The 16,972-nt window shown below is 54.1% G+C and overlaps 1 protein-coding gene across 2 annotated transcripts in view; it reads right to left on the reverse strand.

The window, feature by feature from the left end:
• Positions 1-859: 859 nt before the first annotated feature.
• The window catches only part of LOC144257245 (fibroblast growth factor 2-like), a 65,735-nt gene continuing 49,622 nt past the window's right edge, over positions 860-16,972 (reverse strand). The window contains exons 3-4 of one of the 2 annotated variants that reach the window (XR_013344400.1): positions 1,351-1,526; positions 860-1,201 (exon numbers count right to left, since the gene is read on the reverse strand). Coding sequence is in view for 1 of the 2 variants with exons in the window: in XM_077803371.1 (XP_077659497.1) it covers positions 1,521-1,526 (6 nt within the window). In the remaining variant the exon portion in view is untranslated. Of the gene's footprint in view, positions 1,527-16,972 lie in introns of both variants that reach the window. The other variant, XM_077803371.1, reaches the window with a different exon arrangement.

Raw genomic sequence — 16,972 nt, forward strand, 5'->3', positions numbered from 1 at the left:
TCCCTGTGGGCCTCCTGCTTGACCAAGACAGCTGGGCCAGAGCCCCGACACCGTGCAGTGTCAACGCGCAGCCCGGACCATGAGACGTCCTTCCTGGTGCCCTCATATTCCTGTGACGGAGTGTCAGTCACCCCACACCGCCCAGCGGTTCTCAGTGGCTCTCCGTGGGACAGCGTCCCCTCCTACCTAACCACAGCTGGACCCGGCCTCAAGGCCTTCCTGGTCAGATGCAGCCCTCCAGCTCACAGAACCTTCGCCCTGGGCCTCCGAGTCGGGGCCTGCTGGCCTCCCCAGGGCAGGAACGGCTTTCTGCAGAGTTCCTGGGGCTGCGACAGTCGGGTCCCGGCCAGGTGGCCGCCACCCCATCTCCTCTGTAAACTGGCTGAGCTCCCTCACACTGCAGAGGGACACAGGTGGCCAACACACCCGAACCATCATTGTTCTCTGTTTCTGTCCAAAGAGAACCAAGTCCAGTGGGATCTACTGGCCAAACAGACGGCCAGGCCCCTGCTGAGATCTCGAGCTCTCTGAGGCCCTGCAGCCTCCTCTGTACCTGACACTGCCGTTTTCCTCCCCCGTGGAAAAAGGGATGCGGCAGCTCCGGATGGTTGGGGTCAGTGGATAATCACACCCTGGGAGTTTCCCTTGGGCTTTGATTTTTGCCCCCGTCGCACGTTAATGGATTTGTCTCTTCTCCTATCAAATCTGTCTTTATTTATTCCAGCAAATGTTCAGGGGCAGAGGGGAATTTCCCTTCACGCCTCCATGTTCAGGGAGATGACGCCTGGACTTGGAGTGTAATCTGTCTAAGCCAACCCCAAGGTTGCCTTCTAGGGTAACAACAGAAACCCCCTTTCGTTCTCACAGAATGTCGTGGCTGACGGAGCAGGTGCTGTTAGGCACCGACTTGGAGAGGCAGAGCCTCACAGACTGAGTAGGAATAACTGAATTCACACAGACAGACAGACAAGAGCCTCGTAACAGGTGGCTCTTGACATGTGTTTTAGTCGGCTTTTCTTAGCTGTGACAAAAAGACACGACAACAGTTTTGGAGGAGGAAAAGTTTGTCTGGGCTCTAATTCCAGGGGTCTCAGTCCACAGAAGGCCCGGGGCCGGAGGTGAGGCAGGACGTCACGGCAGAATGTGTGGCAGGAGAAAGCACTCAAACATGGCACCAGGAAGCAGAAAGGGAGACTTGCACCTAAAAATAAGCACAGAATATGTACCCCAAAGGCACGCCCCCCAGCCCCACCTCCTCTGGCAAGTCTTAGGGTGGCACCATTGGTGATGTTGTTCCGAAGAAACGGTCACTGATGCCTCCGGAGCCCAGACCCTCTGCGCCAAGCCCACCTCTACAGCATGGGCTCCAGCAGCCGGGGGCCAAGTGGCCACTGGCCAAGGGATGCACTGAGGCAGGAGAGAAGTCCAGTAGCAGCCAGTCCTCCTGGGACCCACTGCCCACGGCCAGTTCGTCCTACAGAAGGCCTTCTCCAGGGGGCAGTGCAGTAGTTCTGTGGTATTTACACCTGGGGAGAAGAAAAGAGAAAGTAGTCACCAAGAAAGAGTCTTCATTTCTGAGTACGTCAGTGGTGTGCACAGCTGGGTGGTGGGGCGGGCAGGGCCAGTACACGGCCTGAGCCAGCCACCCTCCCTGGACTCCTGGAGCCTTGGCACGGCTCCTTCCCCTTTTGTTCACTTAGAAGTCAAAAAAGTACTGAAAATGTAGTTTTCTTCTGCCAGGTGTGGTGGCACATGCCCGTGATCTCAGCGGTTTGGGAGGCTGAGACGGGAGGATCACAAGTTCAAAGTCGGTCTTAGAAACTTAGCAAGACCCTGTCTCAAAAAACAAACAAACAAACAAACAAAAAAACCCAGCAACAACATGAAAAGGGCTGGGCATGCGGCTCGGTGGTTAAGCGCCTCTGAGTTCAGTCCCAGGAAAAGCCGCCTTGTTTGTTTCCCGCCTTTCTCCTGGCTCTCACTGGTGTCATCAACTGGCCCTGGCACTTCTGAAAGCTAAGGACGTGATTTCCACCGTGACAGGGGGACACAGGCAGAAGAGCGGTCTGCACTGAAGGACTTGATTGACATCACGTGTCCTTCGAGAGAAAAGCATGTGCTTGTGACCGAGGCAGCTTCAGGGGCCCGATAGGGACAAGTGCTCACTGATGGTGACGCTTCACAGAGAACATTTCCCAGCAGCACCCTCACAAAAGGGCCAAGGGTGCTGCTGCCTCTGCATCCTCGGGTCTTCAGATGGGCTTGTGCATTCTGTTTTGGTTCTTGTTTTTCCTGTGCTAGGGATCAGACCCAGGACCTGGCACATGCTGGGCACGCACTGTACACTGAGGCACATCTCCATCCTTTTCTAAAAATATTTTCAGCCTGAGACAGGGTCTTGCAGAGTTGCTCAGGGCGCTGCTACATTGCTGAGGCTGGCCTCGAGTCTGTGATCCTCCTGCCCTGGCCTCCCAAGTAGCTGGGCTCCCGGGCTGGCCACAGCTCCTCTACACCTGGTGTCTTCACACGGTCTTACTCTTCGATTCTGATTCCGTAACAAACCCCTTTGACTTAAATCACAGTAGAACCATGAGCAGCTGACTGCCTTCTCCTGTCCTTGTAGACAGGGCTGGGATCTGATTTCACCCCCAGCGTGACCTGGGGGGACCCTGATCCTGCACAGCTCAGCACAGTGACTTCCGCTCTCCTGTCTGCGGTTGATGGGAAGCCAGGCGAGGAGGGGAGCCCTCCCCACCACTTCAACAGGAGGCCGGTCCGCAGGCCAGTCCTGAAAGGGGCCCTTCCTGACTGAGAAGAGGCTACAGAGCCTCTCCGCGTGGCTCTGATCAATCAGGACGCCACACGGGACGCTGCTCAGCCACTGGGTGAGAAGAGGAATCCGACCCCAAGCACCCGTTGAACAAGACCATTCTGCATTATTCCAAATGATTTTATTCCAAGAGGAGGTGCCCTGGTGCTCAAGGGAACGCTCCCGGGATGTGAAACGGGGCTTTCAAGATGTCTGTCTGTGTTCAAGTGGCCAGAGAAGAACCACAAGTACAGCTTTTCCTAAATACTTTTGGAAAGGGGCTGGGTCGGGCAGTCTTCTCCCCTTTCTTGCAGAGGGGAAAACTGAATTTCTATTTTTGATTTGTAGTCACTCTCAGAGTGAACAAAGTGTTTGATTTTAAGTCATTTCCTTGGAATTTTTTCCTCTTTTTAGGCTTCCGTGTGAATCAGTGCCGTGGCTGGGTTCCAGTGACAGCACGGCCATTCCCACTTTCATGCCTCAGATTCCTGCCAGGACGTCTTGGTCGATCAAGACCCAGTGGATCTCCCTGGACTCTGTTCCCTGATGGCCACGTCTGGATCGACAGCAGCATTTCTACCCATTTATTTTGTAAAGTGCTCCATGAAGATGAAAGAGCATCCGGGACGGTCTGTGGTCCTGTCCTCTCTCTCAGAAGTGGCACTGTGGGCTGCACAGTTCAGCCCTCTTCTTCAGTGAGGCACGGACCTGGGACTGAGTTCTGATCCCCAGGACACAAGCAAAGTCTACTCTGCAACTTCAGTGACGTGTCCTTGGGGGACCAGGTCACGCATCCCTCTTCCTTCTGGACGGGCCACCCAGGCTGAGTGGTCTCCACAGTGGAAGCCCCGGGCTCCTGACCCCCTGAAGAGCCAAAGTAGCCCTGCACTCTCTCTCTCTCTGGAATTTTACTCTCATCTGGTTAAGACATTAAGATAGTGATATTTAGAATTTCCTGTCACTCCTGATCCAACACCATCTTAACTGATCTGATGGTCCAATGTCTTTGGGACATTCTGCACATCTCTCCAGTACGACCAGGGGACATTGGCATATGAAGACTCCAGAGGTCTCCACAGCAAACAGCTTTTTTGAGGTGGTTTAATCCTCTGCTCCCAGCGTCTTCGTTTTTCTTAATACGTTACAAGGAGGGTGGCTGTTGTGGCGACGAAATGTGATTCTTCCCAAACCTTCATAAATTCAAGGTTGGAAAAAAACCCTGGGACAAGGCAGATTCACAAGAGAAAATCCAGCAAGTTAATCAACACACACATGCCCACCGCGCAGGGGAACCTCAGGGACAGACAAGCCAAAGCCGTGACCTGGGGCTCACACAGCACCTTCAACCCAGAGCAACCCGTGTGTTGAGGAACCACAGGATGGAGGGAAACAGCTTTAAGCTCCAAAGCCAAGACACTGTGGGAAGTGAACGTGTGAAGAAACAACTGAGCAGGTGCAGTGGTGCCCACCTGCAGTCCCCGCAGCTAGGGGGGCTGACGCAGGAGGATGGCAAGTTGGAGGCCAGCCTCGGCACCTTAGCAAGGCCCTAAGCAACTTAGCCAGACCCTGTCTCAAAATAAAGAAAAGTACTGGGGAAGTGGCTCAGTGGTGTACCAGCACCAAAGAGAAACAAAGAACAAGTGGGGTGAGGTCTGTTTGCACCCTCATTTGGTGGATTCTCTGAGTGGAGTCTTTCCAGGAAAGAATGGATATACGTCTCTTGGCATGAAAGTGGAGGATAGAGAGATTTCCCCCATTTTCTGCTTCCCAATTGTCTTTAGCTCAAAATTGCCTCTTTCATATCAGAAAGACGTGTTCTCCTTTGCCCTGGTGTCCGCTGTGCAGGCTTCAGAGCTCTGTGCACACACCACAGGCTCCCCTAGCTCTGCTCTTGGCTCCCAGCGGACAGTCAGGGCTCAGAAGGGTGGACGCTCAATGGCTGGTCTTATCACCGTGACCGTAGTCAACACCCTCAGTCAGCACTCCGGTCGGATGTCACAGGGAGTTGATGAAGGATGCTTTTGAAATTAAAAACCATGAGTCTCACTCAAAGCATGTGGCCAAGGTCTTATTGAATTTATTAACTAAGGAGGGAGTCTGTAAGATGACACAAACCTTTCAAAAGTGCTGAAATGAATTCTCAAGCCGATTGAAAGCTGGGGCGTAACCACAAGGCCATAACCTGTTTATTCCATGTGAAAATATTTGTTTGCTTTTCTATGGAGAAGAATCACTTGCATTATTATAAGTTTTCTACAACTTACTGAAGTCTTAAGAGCCTGGAAGGGTGTGCTACACAGGACACCCCATGATCCTTTTTCCTTTTTCCCTCCATTTACATTCTTTCACAACTTTTTCTGATACAAAGAACTGAATTTCATTGCTAATAAAATGAGGCTTTGTACTAGTGACTTCTAAGATACCTTGAGTCCCAACATGCTATTGTCAGTCCAGTTCCTTGGTCATTATCTATTTCTGTGTGTGAATAAAGCCCACGGGACCTTGCTGGGCCTATGTGTGTTGGCAGACATCAGTCACAGCTCAGAGAGCACCCCAGGTCCAGCCTCCCAGCAGCTTCTCAGCTCTGTGCACACACGCCATGAGCCCACGAGCACACAGTGAGTGCAAGCAGAGCCTGAGCAGATTTGTTTACCAAAGCTACCTGCAGACACTGGTAAGTTGGTTAATCTGACAAATAACTGGTGACTTGGTTAATCAGGAAAGTACCATGGAGACTTTGAGATGGTGAAATTCAGGGAAGCAGTAGACCAGGCTTTCCCGAATTGTTGTAGACTTTCCCTGCGGAGCACACATGGCAGATCTTTCCAAGTTGTTGGGGACAGTGGGCCAGTGGCATGGATGTGGAAGGGTCCCTGATGTCTTGGTGACCGTTTCTTCTCGGCTTGCAGCAGTTCTCAAGGACGGCTGTGGAATGTGCTTTGGGAATGCAGCATGCTGAACTCAGGGGCAGGCTGGCGGGAAAGGCAGGCTCTGTGGCCGTCCTCCGCCCAGGACAGGATGTCCTCAGTGCTTCCACCACGTCCTGCGGGCCTCTCCTGGAGCCCCTAACCCATGGCACAAATGGGCGCTCTCCTGGCTCTTTGGGGACTAACTCAAATGAACCCCAGGCTTTTCGCTGTCCCCTGCTGCTGGTCTGTAAGAAACCCACTGTGGGCCACACACGCAGCGTGGGGAGCTGGGCTCCTGGGGCTCGCACAGGAGCCTGCCCACGGCTGTGGATTCAAAGGCTGCTGCTGAGTTGCGCTGCCCAGCTGGGCACCAGCGAGGGGAGAACTGAGTATGATTTTGTTTTTACTTCATTTCTCTTTTAGACTTCAACCTCTTGACTCTAAAGCAATGGAAAAAAAGGTCAGAAACTCCTTACGTAACTCTACAAAACGGTTGAATGGATAACTGAGCTGCCTCTTCCCCTCTCTAAACACGGAGTTCATGCCACCTAGAAAGCTCTCAGTCTGTGAAGGACTTAGAGGATCTCCCATATTGGAAACTGTCACAGTGTGAGCCGGTTGTGTGCAGCTGATAATTTTTGAGGGCAAAGATTTGTCTTTGTAGATTTTATCAGGTAAAACCCAGTTCCACTTAGAAATCAACATCAAAACTAAGATTTTATTTAGATTTGTTTATTCTCGTTTGAATGATTTCATTTTAACTCAAAGGGTGTTCTTGATGGTAAGACATACAAACGATCGCAGTTCTTTGTTTCAACCCTCCTTTTCTTTCATCCTAGTCATTTCTGTAGAAACAGAGACTGAAATGATGGGGAGCCTTCTGGAGAGTTCTGGAAAGGCCACACCTACACGCTGCTGCAGGAAGCAGTCCCCACCTGGAGACACACCAGAGTGGAGGCCGTTGCTCCTGAGTGTTGCAGGGTTGCTCACAACCCAAGTCCCCGCATATCCCTCCAGGAACAGGGCAGCTGCCACATACACACTTGAACCTGGTGAGTGAACAGGCACCGAGGTGGCCACAAGTCAGGTCCAGGCAGCGGGTGAGAAGACAGTGCCCCCAAGGTGGAGGCCAGGAACGTGGCATTCATCTGATCATCAAATGACCCTGAGCAGCAGGCCCAGTGGCACTCACCGGTGAAGAAAGCCAGGCTCCAGCTTTGAGCCAAGTTAGGCCCGACCCCAAAGCTAACAGGACAGATCCTTGAAAGACAGCTGGATAGGCCCCACACCAGCCAGGAGGCCCACACTGACAACCGGAGAGCTGCCAGGACCCAGAGCCGCACGCGTCTTCCAGAGTTTCAGCCACACTGTTGCTCCTCTCGTGAATCCTGGGCTTTCCCCATGGTGGCTAACCCTCGGCTGGGAGCACTGGGGAGCACTGAGCAGCACTGGGGAGCATGGGGTTCAACTTCCCTTCCCCAAAGCTGACGGAAAGGAAAAGGGCAGATTTAGGATTTCTTTGAAAGACTGGGGTGCCTGCAAGAGGAGACCGATATTTATATCCCCACGAGAGGAACCTGCTTCAAGAGACGGCGCGTTGCCTAGGCCCATGGTCCTGAGTGGGGGAGTGGAGAGAGGGCATGGAGAGGCCTGCTGGCCTAACCATGTGCTAAAGGACGAGGACTGGGCTGGGTCTTGGCAATGTGCATGTATGTGTGTGTGCGCGTGTGTGTGCGTGCACGTGTGTGCCTGTGTGCACATGTTCGCACGTGTGCATGTGTGTGTGTTCTGGTGAAGAGGCAGGTGCATTGAGAGCTAAATACCACTCACTGAAGGTCACTTAGAATCGATGGCCAAGCTGGCCAGTGCCCAAGGGAGCTTCACCTGAAGAAGCCCCTTGTTGGCAAAATATACTGAGCTTCCACACGGCCTGTGTGGACACTGACCAGAAGTGTCCCACCCCAGGTCGGCCAGAAGAGAGAAGATGCAGCTGGAGGCTCCTCATCCATCAGACAGATCTAGCCTGAGGTGGAGGAAGGAGAAGACGGACCAGCAGGATGCAGAGCGGGACTGACTCTCAAACGCCACTGTCATGAGCTCATTTCAGCAACCAAAGAGCTGAAGACTCACGCACAGCAGCCAAGGCAGGGCTGGGGAGCCGGTGCTGGAGGGAAAGCTGGACGGAGCCACCCATCTGGGGGGTGCCAACAGCACAATACCTGCCTCTGTCTCCCTCCACCCAGAGCTGCCCGGTTGCCGGCCCAGTCACACCGGCTCTCTTCTGTGTCCCAGTTAGGTGGTCAGCCAGGCTTATCCCCCGAAGGTCACAGTCCTTCTTAAGACTTCGCCAGATAACTGGGGCTCCTCAAAACTGTCAGAAGGGGCACCAAACCCCGCAGTCACCTCCCTGTGTGCTCCTGCCTGCCGGGCACCACTTTTCATCAACCTGACCGACGGCAGGTTCCCGCCTGCTTCTGTCGGCTGGAGCGACCTCTGCAGGACCAGTGGATTAAGCTTCCCAAATCCTCTCTGATCCGGAGTCTCGGATCTTAAAAAACATGCCCTGCTTCTTTCCCTGTTCCCAGCCCTGCACAGTCACACAGACCCTGCAGCACGCAACGGCAGGTCCATCAAGTTCGTCAGGCCAATGACCACCGTGGTGGACGCATCATCAGTCCAATCCCCACCATCAAGCTTCCCCTCACCGGTCCCCCCTCCCTCGGTCCATGCCCTTTGCCAAGGGCCTTCCTGTTCTTGCCACCCACTGACCGAGCAGTGGATTTCTCCACCCCTGGACTTTGGGTCCAGCCAGGCGGCTTGCTCAGGGGAACAGAATGAAGGGAAATGGCTGTGCACCACGAATGTGCCCTCACGCCCCTGTGCTGTTGCCAAGATGAGCTCCCCCCCCCCCGTGGCTGCCCGCTTGCCTGGGCCTCCGAAGGTACACACCAGAAGAGCGAGCCCAGGAGGGTGCTGCCCAAGGGACCGGCCTGCGTGGTCACTACCCAGGCACCGAGAGGTTCCGTCAGTCCTGCTCTGGCGCCTGGGTTCTGGGGAGGGGACTTGTGACACACTGAAAGCCAGCCAACACAGGGTTTCTCCAGGACAGCACATAACTGTGGTCTCATTTAAACCAGATTAAAATGTGGTCATTTCTAGAATAATTTCCTCTTCTCTTGCATTGGCTAGCTGAACAAGGGTTTAGATTCAGATTAGCATTGTGTGCTCACAAGTACAGATTTCCTGGCAGAGGCTAAGAACAAGAGGCCTCTACACTTTCATTCTGGGGCACCCTGGGAGGACCAGCCAGCCACTGCTGAGGAAGCCTAGCCCCCAGGTCTCACCACAGGACCCCCACCCCCACCCCGTGCATGCAAGTTGACCAAAAAGGCAGCTGGATCTGTTTGAAGTGTGGCAACCTCATTCACAAGTTGCTTATCAGAACCAGAACACCTTTCCCCGCAGGACGGTGTTCCCAGGCAGACGGCCCAAAGCCTTCCAGCCCTGCGAGTCAACAGAACAACACCATAACGCCCGAGCGCTGCTCTGCCCGCGGCGGCCTTCCCTCTCCAGGGCACCCCTCCCTCCTTCCTGAAGTGGGCACGGGGGCTGCAGGGATAGGCGGAGGCCCTGGCTGCTTGCCAAGGCGGCAGGACATCCCCCTAGGCTTGTCCTCCAGTTCTCCGGGACAGCATGCTCAAGAGGCTTCATGTAAGTAAAGGGGGGCTGACGAAGGCCTGGCAGACAGTCAGGGCGTCCTTGGCTGGGCCCCAGGGAGCTGCTCCTTCCCAGCTCCCACTGGGAACTGAGGAAGGCCCGCCGGCCTGCAGCCCCCTTCCGGTCCTGAAGGCGAGACCCCACTTCCCCACGACTGGCCTTCCAGAAATCTCTGCTTCTTTCAGGGAGGAATAATGGCTAGGTTTTGTTAGAAGAAAAGCCAATTCTGGAGAAACTACAAAAGGAAGTAGAAACTATGTTTATCTTCCATTTCTTTTAAAATTTTATAAAAGTGTATCAATTTATTTTTCTCAATTCAGAGCTCAGAAGTCTATACTTTTCCTATTTGTAGTCCTCATGGATACAAACTTACTCTGATATAAACTCCTAACATGACCTTTCTCAAAGCAGACTGATATTCTCCAGTAACATTATTATTTTAACAAAATCTCTTATATTAAAACGGCTACTCTGTTATTTTCTTACTTTAGTAATTTTGGCTCATATTTCAAAAATCAAACTGGTATAGGCATGTAATCTCTATAACAAGAAATTTCTTCTTAGATTTGCTCTTAAATATTTCTATAGCCTGCATCACATCCTAAAGCAGATAATATAAATCATCATCTAACTGGTTTCCCAACAAATTTTATAACCAGCAAAGCACACTATTGATAACTATATAAATTTTAACTATAAACGTTTAAGAATATCTTGAAAAACTTGGAGATGTTGCAGACTTCCTTTAGTTCAGCTGATATTGTTAAATGACCTTGAATCTACATAGTGTATCTCATATCTAGTTCAAGTACTTGCTGAGGTCTTCGCAAGATACCAGGGGACAGAGCCAGGGCCATAGACTGCGGCCACCTTGTGGGTCAATTCTGAGCTCTTACTGAATGCACTTTGTCCCCTGGCTTGGGGGTGACCCTCCCATGCACGGGGCCAATGGATGCCCCCACCCTTTGTCATGCAGTTGGCTGTCCTTGCTCTTAGGGAAGGTCCGGATGGAAGGCTCAGTGGAGTGACAGGCTGGCTGGACTCTGTTCTCTTCCCAGAAAGTGAGAAGGCTCAGGAGAAGCAGGGCAGGGCAGGGCAGGACAAGAAAAAGCCCCAGAGTTTCCTCCTGGCCCTGTGTACCAGAAATGGCCCAGCCCAGCCCAGTCACATGGCGAATCAATCCCTGAAAACAAATCAAAACCCTCCTTTCTTTGAATTCCAGAATCCAGGATGCGTCTGAATCTGAGCTCGACTGTTGGCCACTCTAAAAGTTCTCCAATCAGAGAGGTACCAGCTGTCAGGGGCAAGAAGAAGGGTGGGTGGAGGGCCAGGTCATGTCCCTGAGCCCTGGACACTGGCATGTGTTCCTCTGAGATGCCCATCCTCCTGAGCTTGGAAGAGGTGGGTGATGTCCTGGCCCCAACACTGCCCAACAGGATTGGAGCACTTCTGGAAATCTACCACTAGTAGAGTTAGAAGTCGTTTGTTCATCACTTAAGAACTTGGGGTATAGTATTACCAAGAAACTGTCCCTGAGTATGTTGGTACATCCCAGTAATCTCAGTGACTCCAGAGGCTGAGACAGGATGACCACAAGTTAGTGAGACCCTAAAGCAACTTAGCAAGTCCCTGTCTCAAAAGAAAAAGACCTGGGGATGTAGCCCAGTGTCAAGCACACTCAGTTGGATTTCAGTGTCATCATGAATACAGAGATGACAGCGTGGACATTTTAAAAAATGGACTATGGGTTTGATATCCAGAAACACACTCCTTTTCAGTGTTTGAGTGCTTAAGAAAGATGGATCTGTGTTAATGGCTTCATTGAAGATAAACCTGGGCAAGAATCCGCCTAACCACTTACAGGACTCAGTTTTAGCCAAAAATAGCAGCGAGGACAGACCAGGGGAAGGAGCAAGGAGGCGGGTCCAGAGGACAGAGAGGCAAGACTCCTCCCTCAGCTGGGGGCAGCATGTGTCCTCTACAAGCAACTCAAAGGTGTCCTTTGTTACTTTTCCACCTATTTTGTCCTCCTCGAGAAAAGTTTCTGACTAAGAGGGGTTTTCCTCCCACCAGCTCTGAATTCACTGTGGGTCCTGCCATGGTTCCAGGATTTGGCCCTCAGATGGTTGCCAAGGAAACCAGCACAGGCTGGGCTGCTGGCTGTGCTGGGCACTCCAGTGCAGTGTGAGCGAGCTGCAGGGAGCCCCCTGAATGAAAGTCACCTGATAAATCAGACTTTCCAGGGGACAGCGCATGTCTGGAGTACAAACACAAGTCCAGGCCCCTCGGGCAGTCCGTCTGTCCACATGACTGAACAGAAGGCATCATCTCTGTCTCATTTATATGCAAGCGCATCAGGGGCCTTGACCCCCGAGGTTGGCATGAAGAGGAACTGGGCAAAAGGAAGATGAGGTTCTTGAACCTTGAAGATAGGAAACAATAAAATGATACCCGGGGTTGGGGACGGGGAGGACGAGGGGGATCCAGGGTCCATAAAGCTGTAGGCACCCCAGCTGGGCCAGAAGAGGCGAGTTCCTAGGCCTGCCTGGCAACTCAGCGCGACACAGTCGAAAAACACCAACAGACGGGCTGGGATACACCTGGTGGGTTCAGTCCCCACTTCTAGAAAAAAGTGTTTTATTCACATTATTCACATAGAATTCTGTTCCACAGTTGAAATGAAGGAACTGCAAGACATCAAGAGAAATGCAACATCAAGAGACAAACTCAAGCATTAAAAGGAGGCTTTCACATACCTTCTGCAAAATGTGAAACAACAGTTTGTAACTTTGGGGTTCATATTTGTATAAGCTAAAACAAACTTTTTCCCTTTTTTGGAGGCTATAACACAGGGTGCTCTACCAATGAACCACATTGCCCACCTGTTTTTTATATTTTGAGACTGGGTCTCATAAAGTTCCTGGGTCCTCCTGCCTCAGCCTCCTGAGCTGCTGGGGTCACGGGTGTGCACATGCACACAGCTTGTAACTGATTCTTTAACTTCTTTTTCCTTAAATTAAAAACTGGGTGTTCTTATAAATTCTAATAACACAGAGGTGTGCTGAATAACAGTGAACAGCTTACCCTCTCTCAAGTCACTGACTCATAAGTAGCCACTGTTAAACCCGTGGGTGAATCTCTTAAGTCACTTTTTATTTTTAATATTTTTTAGTTATAGTTGACACAATACCTTTATTTTATTATTTATTATTCATTTGTGGTGCTGAAGATCGAATCCAGGGCCTCGCACATGCTAGGCAAGCACTCTACCGCTGAGCCAAAACCCCAGCCCCCTTAAGTCATATTTATAGGAAATAATTCAGCTCCCACTTCTTACAATCATAGGAAAACATCAAATTGGATTAGAAGTGGGAAAATCTTATTTTTAAAAACTTTCAAATGACCTATTTTGCATGACCATTCAATGGGCACGTTTTGAATACTACTCGTAAGGTTTTGGTTGCAACTTAATCAAGGAGCCAGGCTGCAGAAAAGTCCCATTTCTTCTCATTTTCCCCCAGTGGTCAGGCCACTTGCAGCCCCAGCCTTTCTTGAAGACAGTCACCCTCTCAGGGCAGCTACCTGCGCCCTCTAGTGGGGAAGCCTCACGCAGCAGCCACTTTAGGCAAGGCCCTCCTGAGGTCCTCTCTCAGTGCCCAGGGAACACTGACCAAAGAAAAAAGGTCAAAGTGAATCCTCAACTAGGAGACCATCACACATGATCTGAAGAAGACGTTCACACACAGGGATCCGGCACCAAGTGGACATGGTGACAGTGATTTCCAGGGAGTAACTGTGGGGATCCCAGCGCCCCTTTGTCCTGGGTGGGGGTTCTTGGCCAAGAAGCAGATAACCACCACTAAACTCACAAGTATGTCAATCTTCATTTTAAAAGAAAAGTTGTATTTTCCGTGGGTTAATGGCCCCGGTTTACGAATGTTAAGATTATTTTTCTTACTTGAGAACAGAAATTTTGGTTTTTCTCCTATTGAGGATATGAGATCTCCACCTCTCCCATTTCAAAGGATATTCTTCTTCTAGGGTGGAAGCAAATTAAGAGCCCAGAGGAGTATTCAAAGGCCTGTCTTCAAAGGACCAACAGTTACTGTCCCTGCAAAGTATAAAACATACATTGACTTATCATCTCCACATGAAAGAGATTAATTCAGAAAGCAATACACATGAACCATCTGTGAACCCATCACACCTCAAATACAAGGTGGCTCTGTGACATCAGCCACCCAGGGATAAGAGGTGGGGACCACATAACAGCCACATCTAGTACAGGATTGAAACGATTCACTGCAAACAATTGACCCAATGGCTCAAGGGCCCAACAATGCTGGCGCCTCCAGAAGGACCACAACAGCACACCCACAAAGGGAGGGGAGTCTCAGCAGCACTTTTGGAGAAACACACTCCTCCAGCCACGGCCCTGGGAAACCAAAGGCGAGGGACTGGGTCTCCCCTGCACCTGCCCTTCACGAGAGGAGTCCCTGGTGGTGGACCGAACGACCTTAGGCAGGGACTCAGAGATGGGTGAAGACACAGGGGTCTCTGGGAAGGTCTGTTCCTGGCAAGTACAAAAGCTGGCCTCACTTTTCTTGTCCACGGGGAAGGGACCGATTCAGAAGACTCGGTGGAGGGTCTGCGGTACCAAGCCCACCAGGAACACACTGTTGGGTGGCTCTGTGACATCAGAGACCCAGGGGGAGGGGGTGGGGTCCGCACCTAGTACAGGATGGAAGTGAGGCTGCCCTCCATTCCCATCAGACTGGGATCTCTGAGCCACATCAAATGGAAACCCCACGGAGATCGCCAAGAAAGGGGGGCAGAGCCCACACCCCGAGTCGAAGGGATGGGAATTGAGAGGTTCACTCCGAACACTAGACCCAGAAAACAGCTCCTCCCTGCCAGCCCTCGACTCCTGCGGGCTGGGGGCTCTGGCCACACACCCTCCCCTGCCCACACCTGCGCCCCAGCTCTGGGGAGCTCGGGGTGGCAGGCTGGAGGGCCCGTCCCTGGGTCAGGACGCTCACAGGGACCGTCCCGCGCAGCCGAAGCCCTAGAGAGGATAAAGCTTCACCAGGGCCAGAGCCAGCCCCTGGCTGGCACATTCAGAGGAGGGAGCAAGCGGCAGCCCCCAAGCCTCTCTGGGGGAGGCACCCACAGCTCTACCCTGACTGCCCCCGGACCCTCCTCATGCCAATCTGGGTGTCACCCCAGGATGGGCTTGGGCTCGTGGCTCCTCCTGTCCACGGCTCACTTCCGAATGTGGTGACCTGGCACCATCAGTGTCAGGTCAGGCACAAGGTCTGCCTTTCTCCCCGCCCCCCCACCCAGGCTCCTCCCCTCAGTCAGAGTCTCCTCCCCCGGGACCACTCTGGGTCACGTGTTGCCCTTGGGGACCTCCGGAGGGCTCCCCGTCACTGCTCCCTTACACCTTCCCCACTGTGACACCACCACCCACTCTCCCACCGCTGCCAGGAGGCGGCCAAGGAACGCAACAGCCCATCCCCACGGAGCACCCAATTTATTCCAAGATCCGTGGGACTCGGGAATGGATGAAGAGCTTATTGGGAAGCCTCTCTGCCCCAGAGGGTGGGAGAGAGAGCAGAGGAGAGCAGGGCCGGGGCACGTGTCCGAGGAGAAGTCCCTGACGCGGGATCCGGGTGGGGCGCAGGGGCCCACTCGTGTCCGGGTGTCTTCGGGTGTCCTCCTGCCTGAGGGGTCCGGGAGGCGGCGGCCAGGGCAGGTTGCACTTCTCGCTCCAGCAGCTGGCCCTCCTGAGGTAGACCCTGGGCCACCTGGCTGTGGACAATGGGAGGGGCTAGGAGTCAGAGTCACCCCCTCTGTGGTGCCCAGGTGGACCTATCTTTGGTGGCACCCCCCAAGGGCAGAGGGTGTCCATTCATCCTTTGGAAATGACACTCATGGAGGCACACGTGAGACCAAAGGCAGCACCGCTCCACCTACTTGGCTCCGTGGGCGTCTCAGCTGGGCGCTGGCCGGGGAGCCACTCCGTTTCTGAAGAATCTTCTGAGGGCCTGCCCTCTGGTGGGGGCAGGTCCCGGGGGGTCCCTCGGTGCTGGTGCTGGTGGCGCTGGCGCTCCAGCTGCGGGAGCCACTCTGTTTTTGAACAATCTTCTGAGGGCCTGCCCTCTGGTGGGGGCAGGTCCCGGGGGGTCCCTCGGTGCTGGTGCTGGTGGCGCTGGCGCTCCAGCTGCGGGAGCCACTCTGTTGGAGCGTCCGGAGCCGGTCCTGGGGGCCTGCACGCAGCCGCACAGCCTCGCCAGACAGGTGGCCATCCTCCGGAACACTCCCCTCCATCCCCTGGCGGTGTCACGGGTCAGGCCAGGGGTCCTGGTGCCAGCAGGGGCTTGCTCTTTGGAGTAGGAGCTTGGATCCGGTGCCAGGGCCTGGGAGGACCCGGGCAGAGGGGCCGTGGGGCCTGGAGTAGGGACGCTGGCCGACAGGCTGCACAGCATGATGGCGGGCAGGCTGGCTCTCCTGCTGCCCACCTGCCCTGAAGGCTTGAGCTCCTCAGGCTGCTGCTGCTGCTGCTGCTGCTGCTGCTCACAAGCCGAGAGGGGCCAGGAGCGAATGGCCGGCCCGCTGACACCCCACCTTGGGCCCAGAGTCAAGCTGGAGGGGATGGACAGGGACGGGCAAGGGCCCACCTGTGGCCGCCCAGGTATCTGCAGCCGCACCTGGCAGCCCGCCCCCCGGGTTTTCTGGTGGCCCAGCAGGAGGTAGGTGGCCATGGCCTCGTTGAACTGGCGCATCGCCACCGACACCCAGGTCTCCTGCAGCCCGTAGCCCAGGTCCAGCATGGCCAGCAGGATGGAGGTGTCCGGGCGCTTGGGGAGCAGCTCAGCGGGAGGACTCGGGCAGCGTTCCCCATCCTGGCTCAGCCACGGGTGCCCCAGGATCTGCTGCAGCGTGGGCCTGTGCGCGGGCTCCAGGGTCAGCATCCAGGACACCAGGCTTTGCGCCTCGTCGGACAGGTGGAACGGGAGGTGGTACCTGGCCTGCAGCACCTGCTCCTTGCTCTCCGCATAGCTGGCCCCGGTGAACGGGATGCTGCCCGTGAGCATGAGGACCAGGAGGACACCCAGGCTCCAGACGTCCACCGCGGGGCCGTCGTAGGGCTCTAGCCGGTGCAGCTCCGGGGCCCAGTAGGCCACGGTGCCGCAGAGCAGGCCCAGCTTCTCTCCGGCCCTGAACCTGCAGGCCAGGCCGAAGTCGCACAGCTTGGCGCGGCCCGCGGCATCCAGCAGCACGTTGTCCGCCTTCACGTCCCGGTGCGCGATGCCCTGCGCGTGGCAGTAGCCCACGGCGCTGGCCACCTGCCCGAACAGCGTGCGGGCCTCGTCCTCCCACAGGCCCACGACCTCCGGGATGTGCTGGCCCAGCTGGCCCCCAGCCATGTGCTCCATCACCACGTAGGCAGTGCCGGGGGTCTGCACGATCTCCAGCAGCTGCACCACGTGCGGGTGCTCCAAGCCCTTCATGATGTCCAGCTCCGACAAGACCC

The sequence above is a fragment of the Urocitellus parryii genome, chromosome 10, assembly GCF_045843805.1.
Source record: "Urocitellus parryii isolate mUroPar1 chromosome 10, mUroPar1.hap1, whole genome shotgun sequence".
Classification (NCBI taxonomy): Eukaryota; Metazoa; Chordata; class Mammalia; order Rodentia; family Sciuridae; genus Urocitellus; species Urocitellus parryii.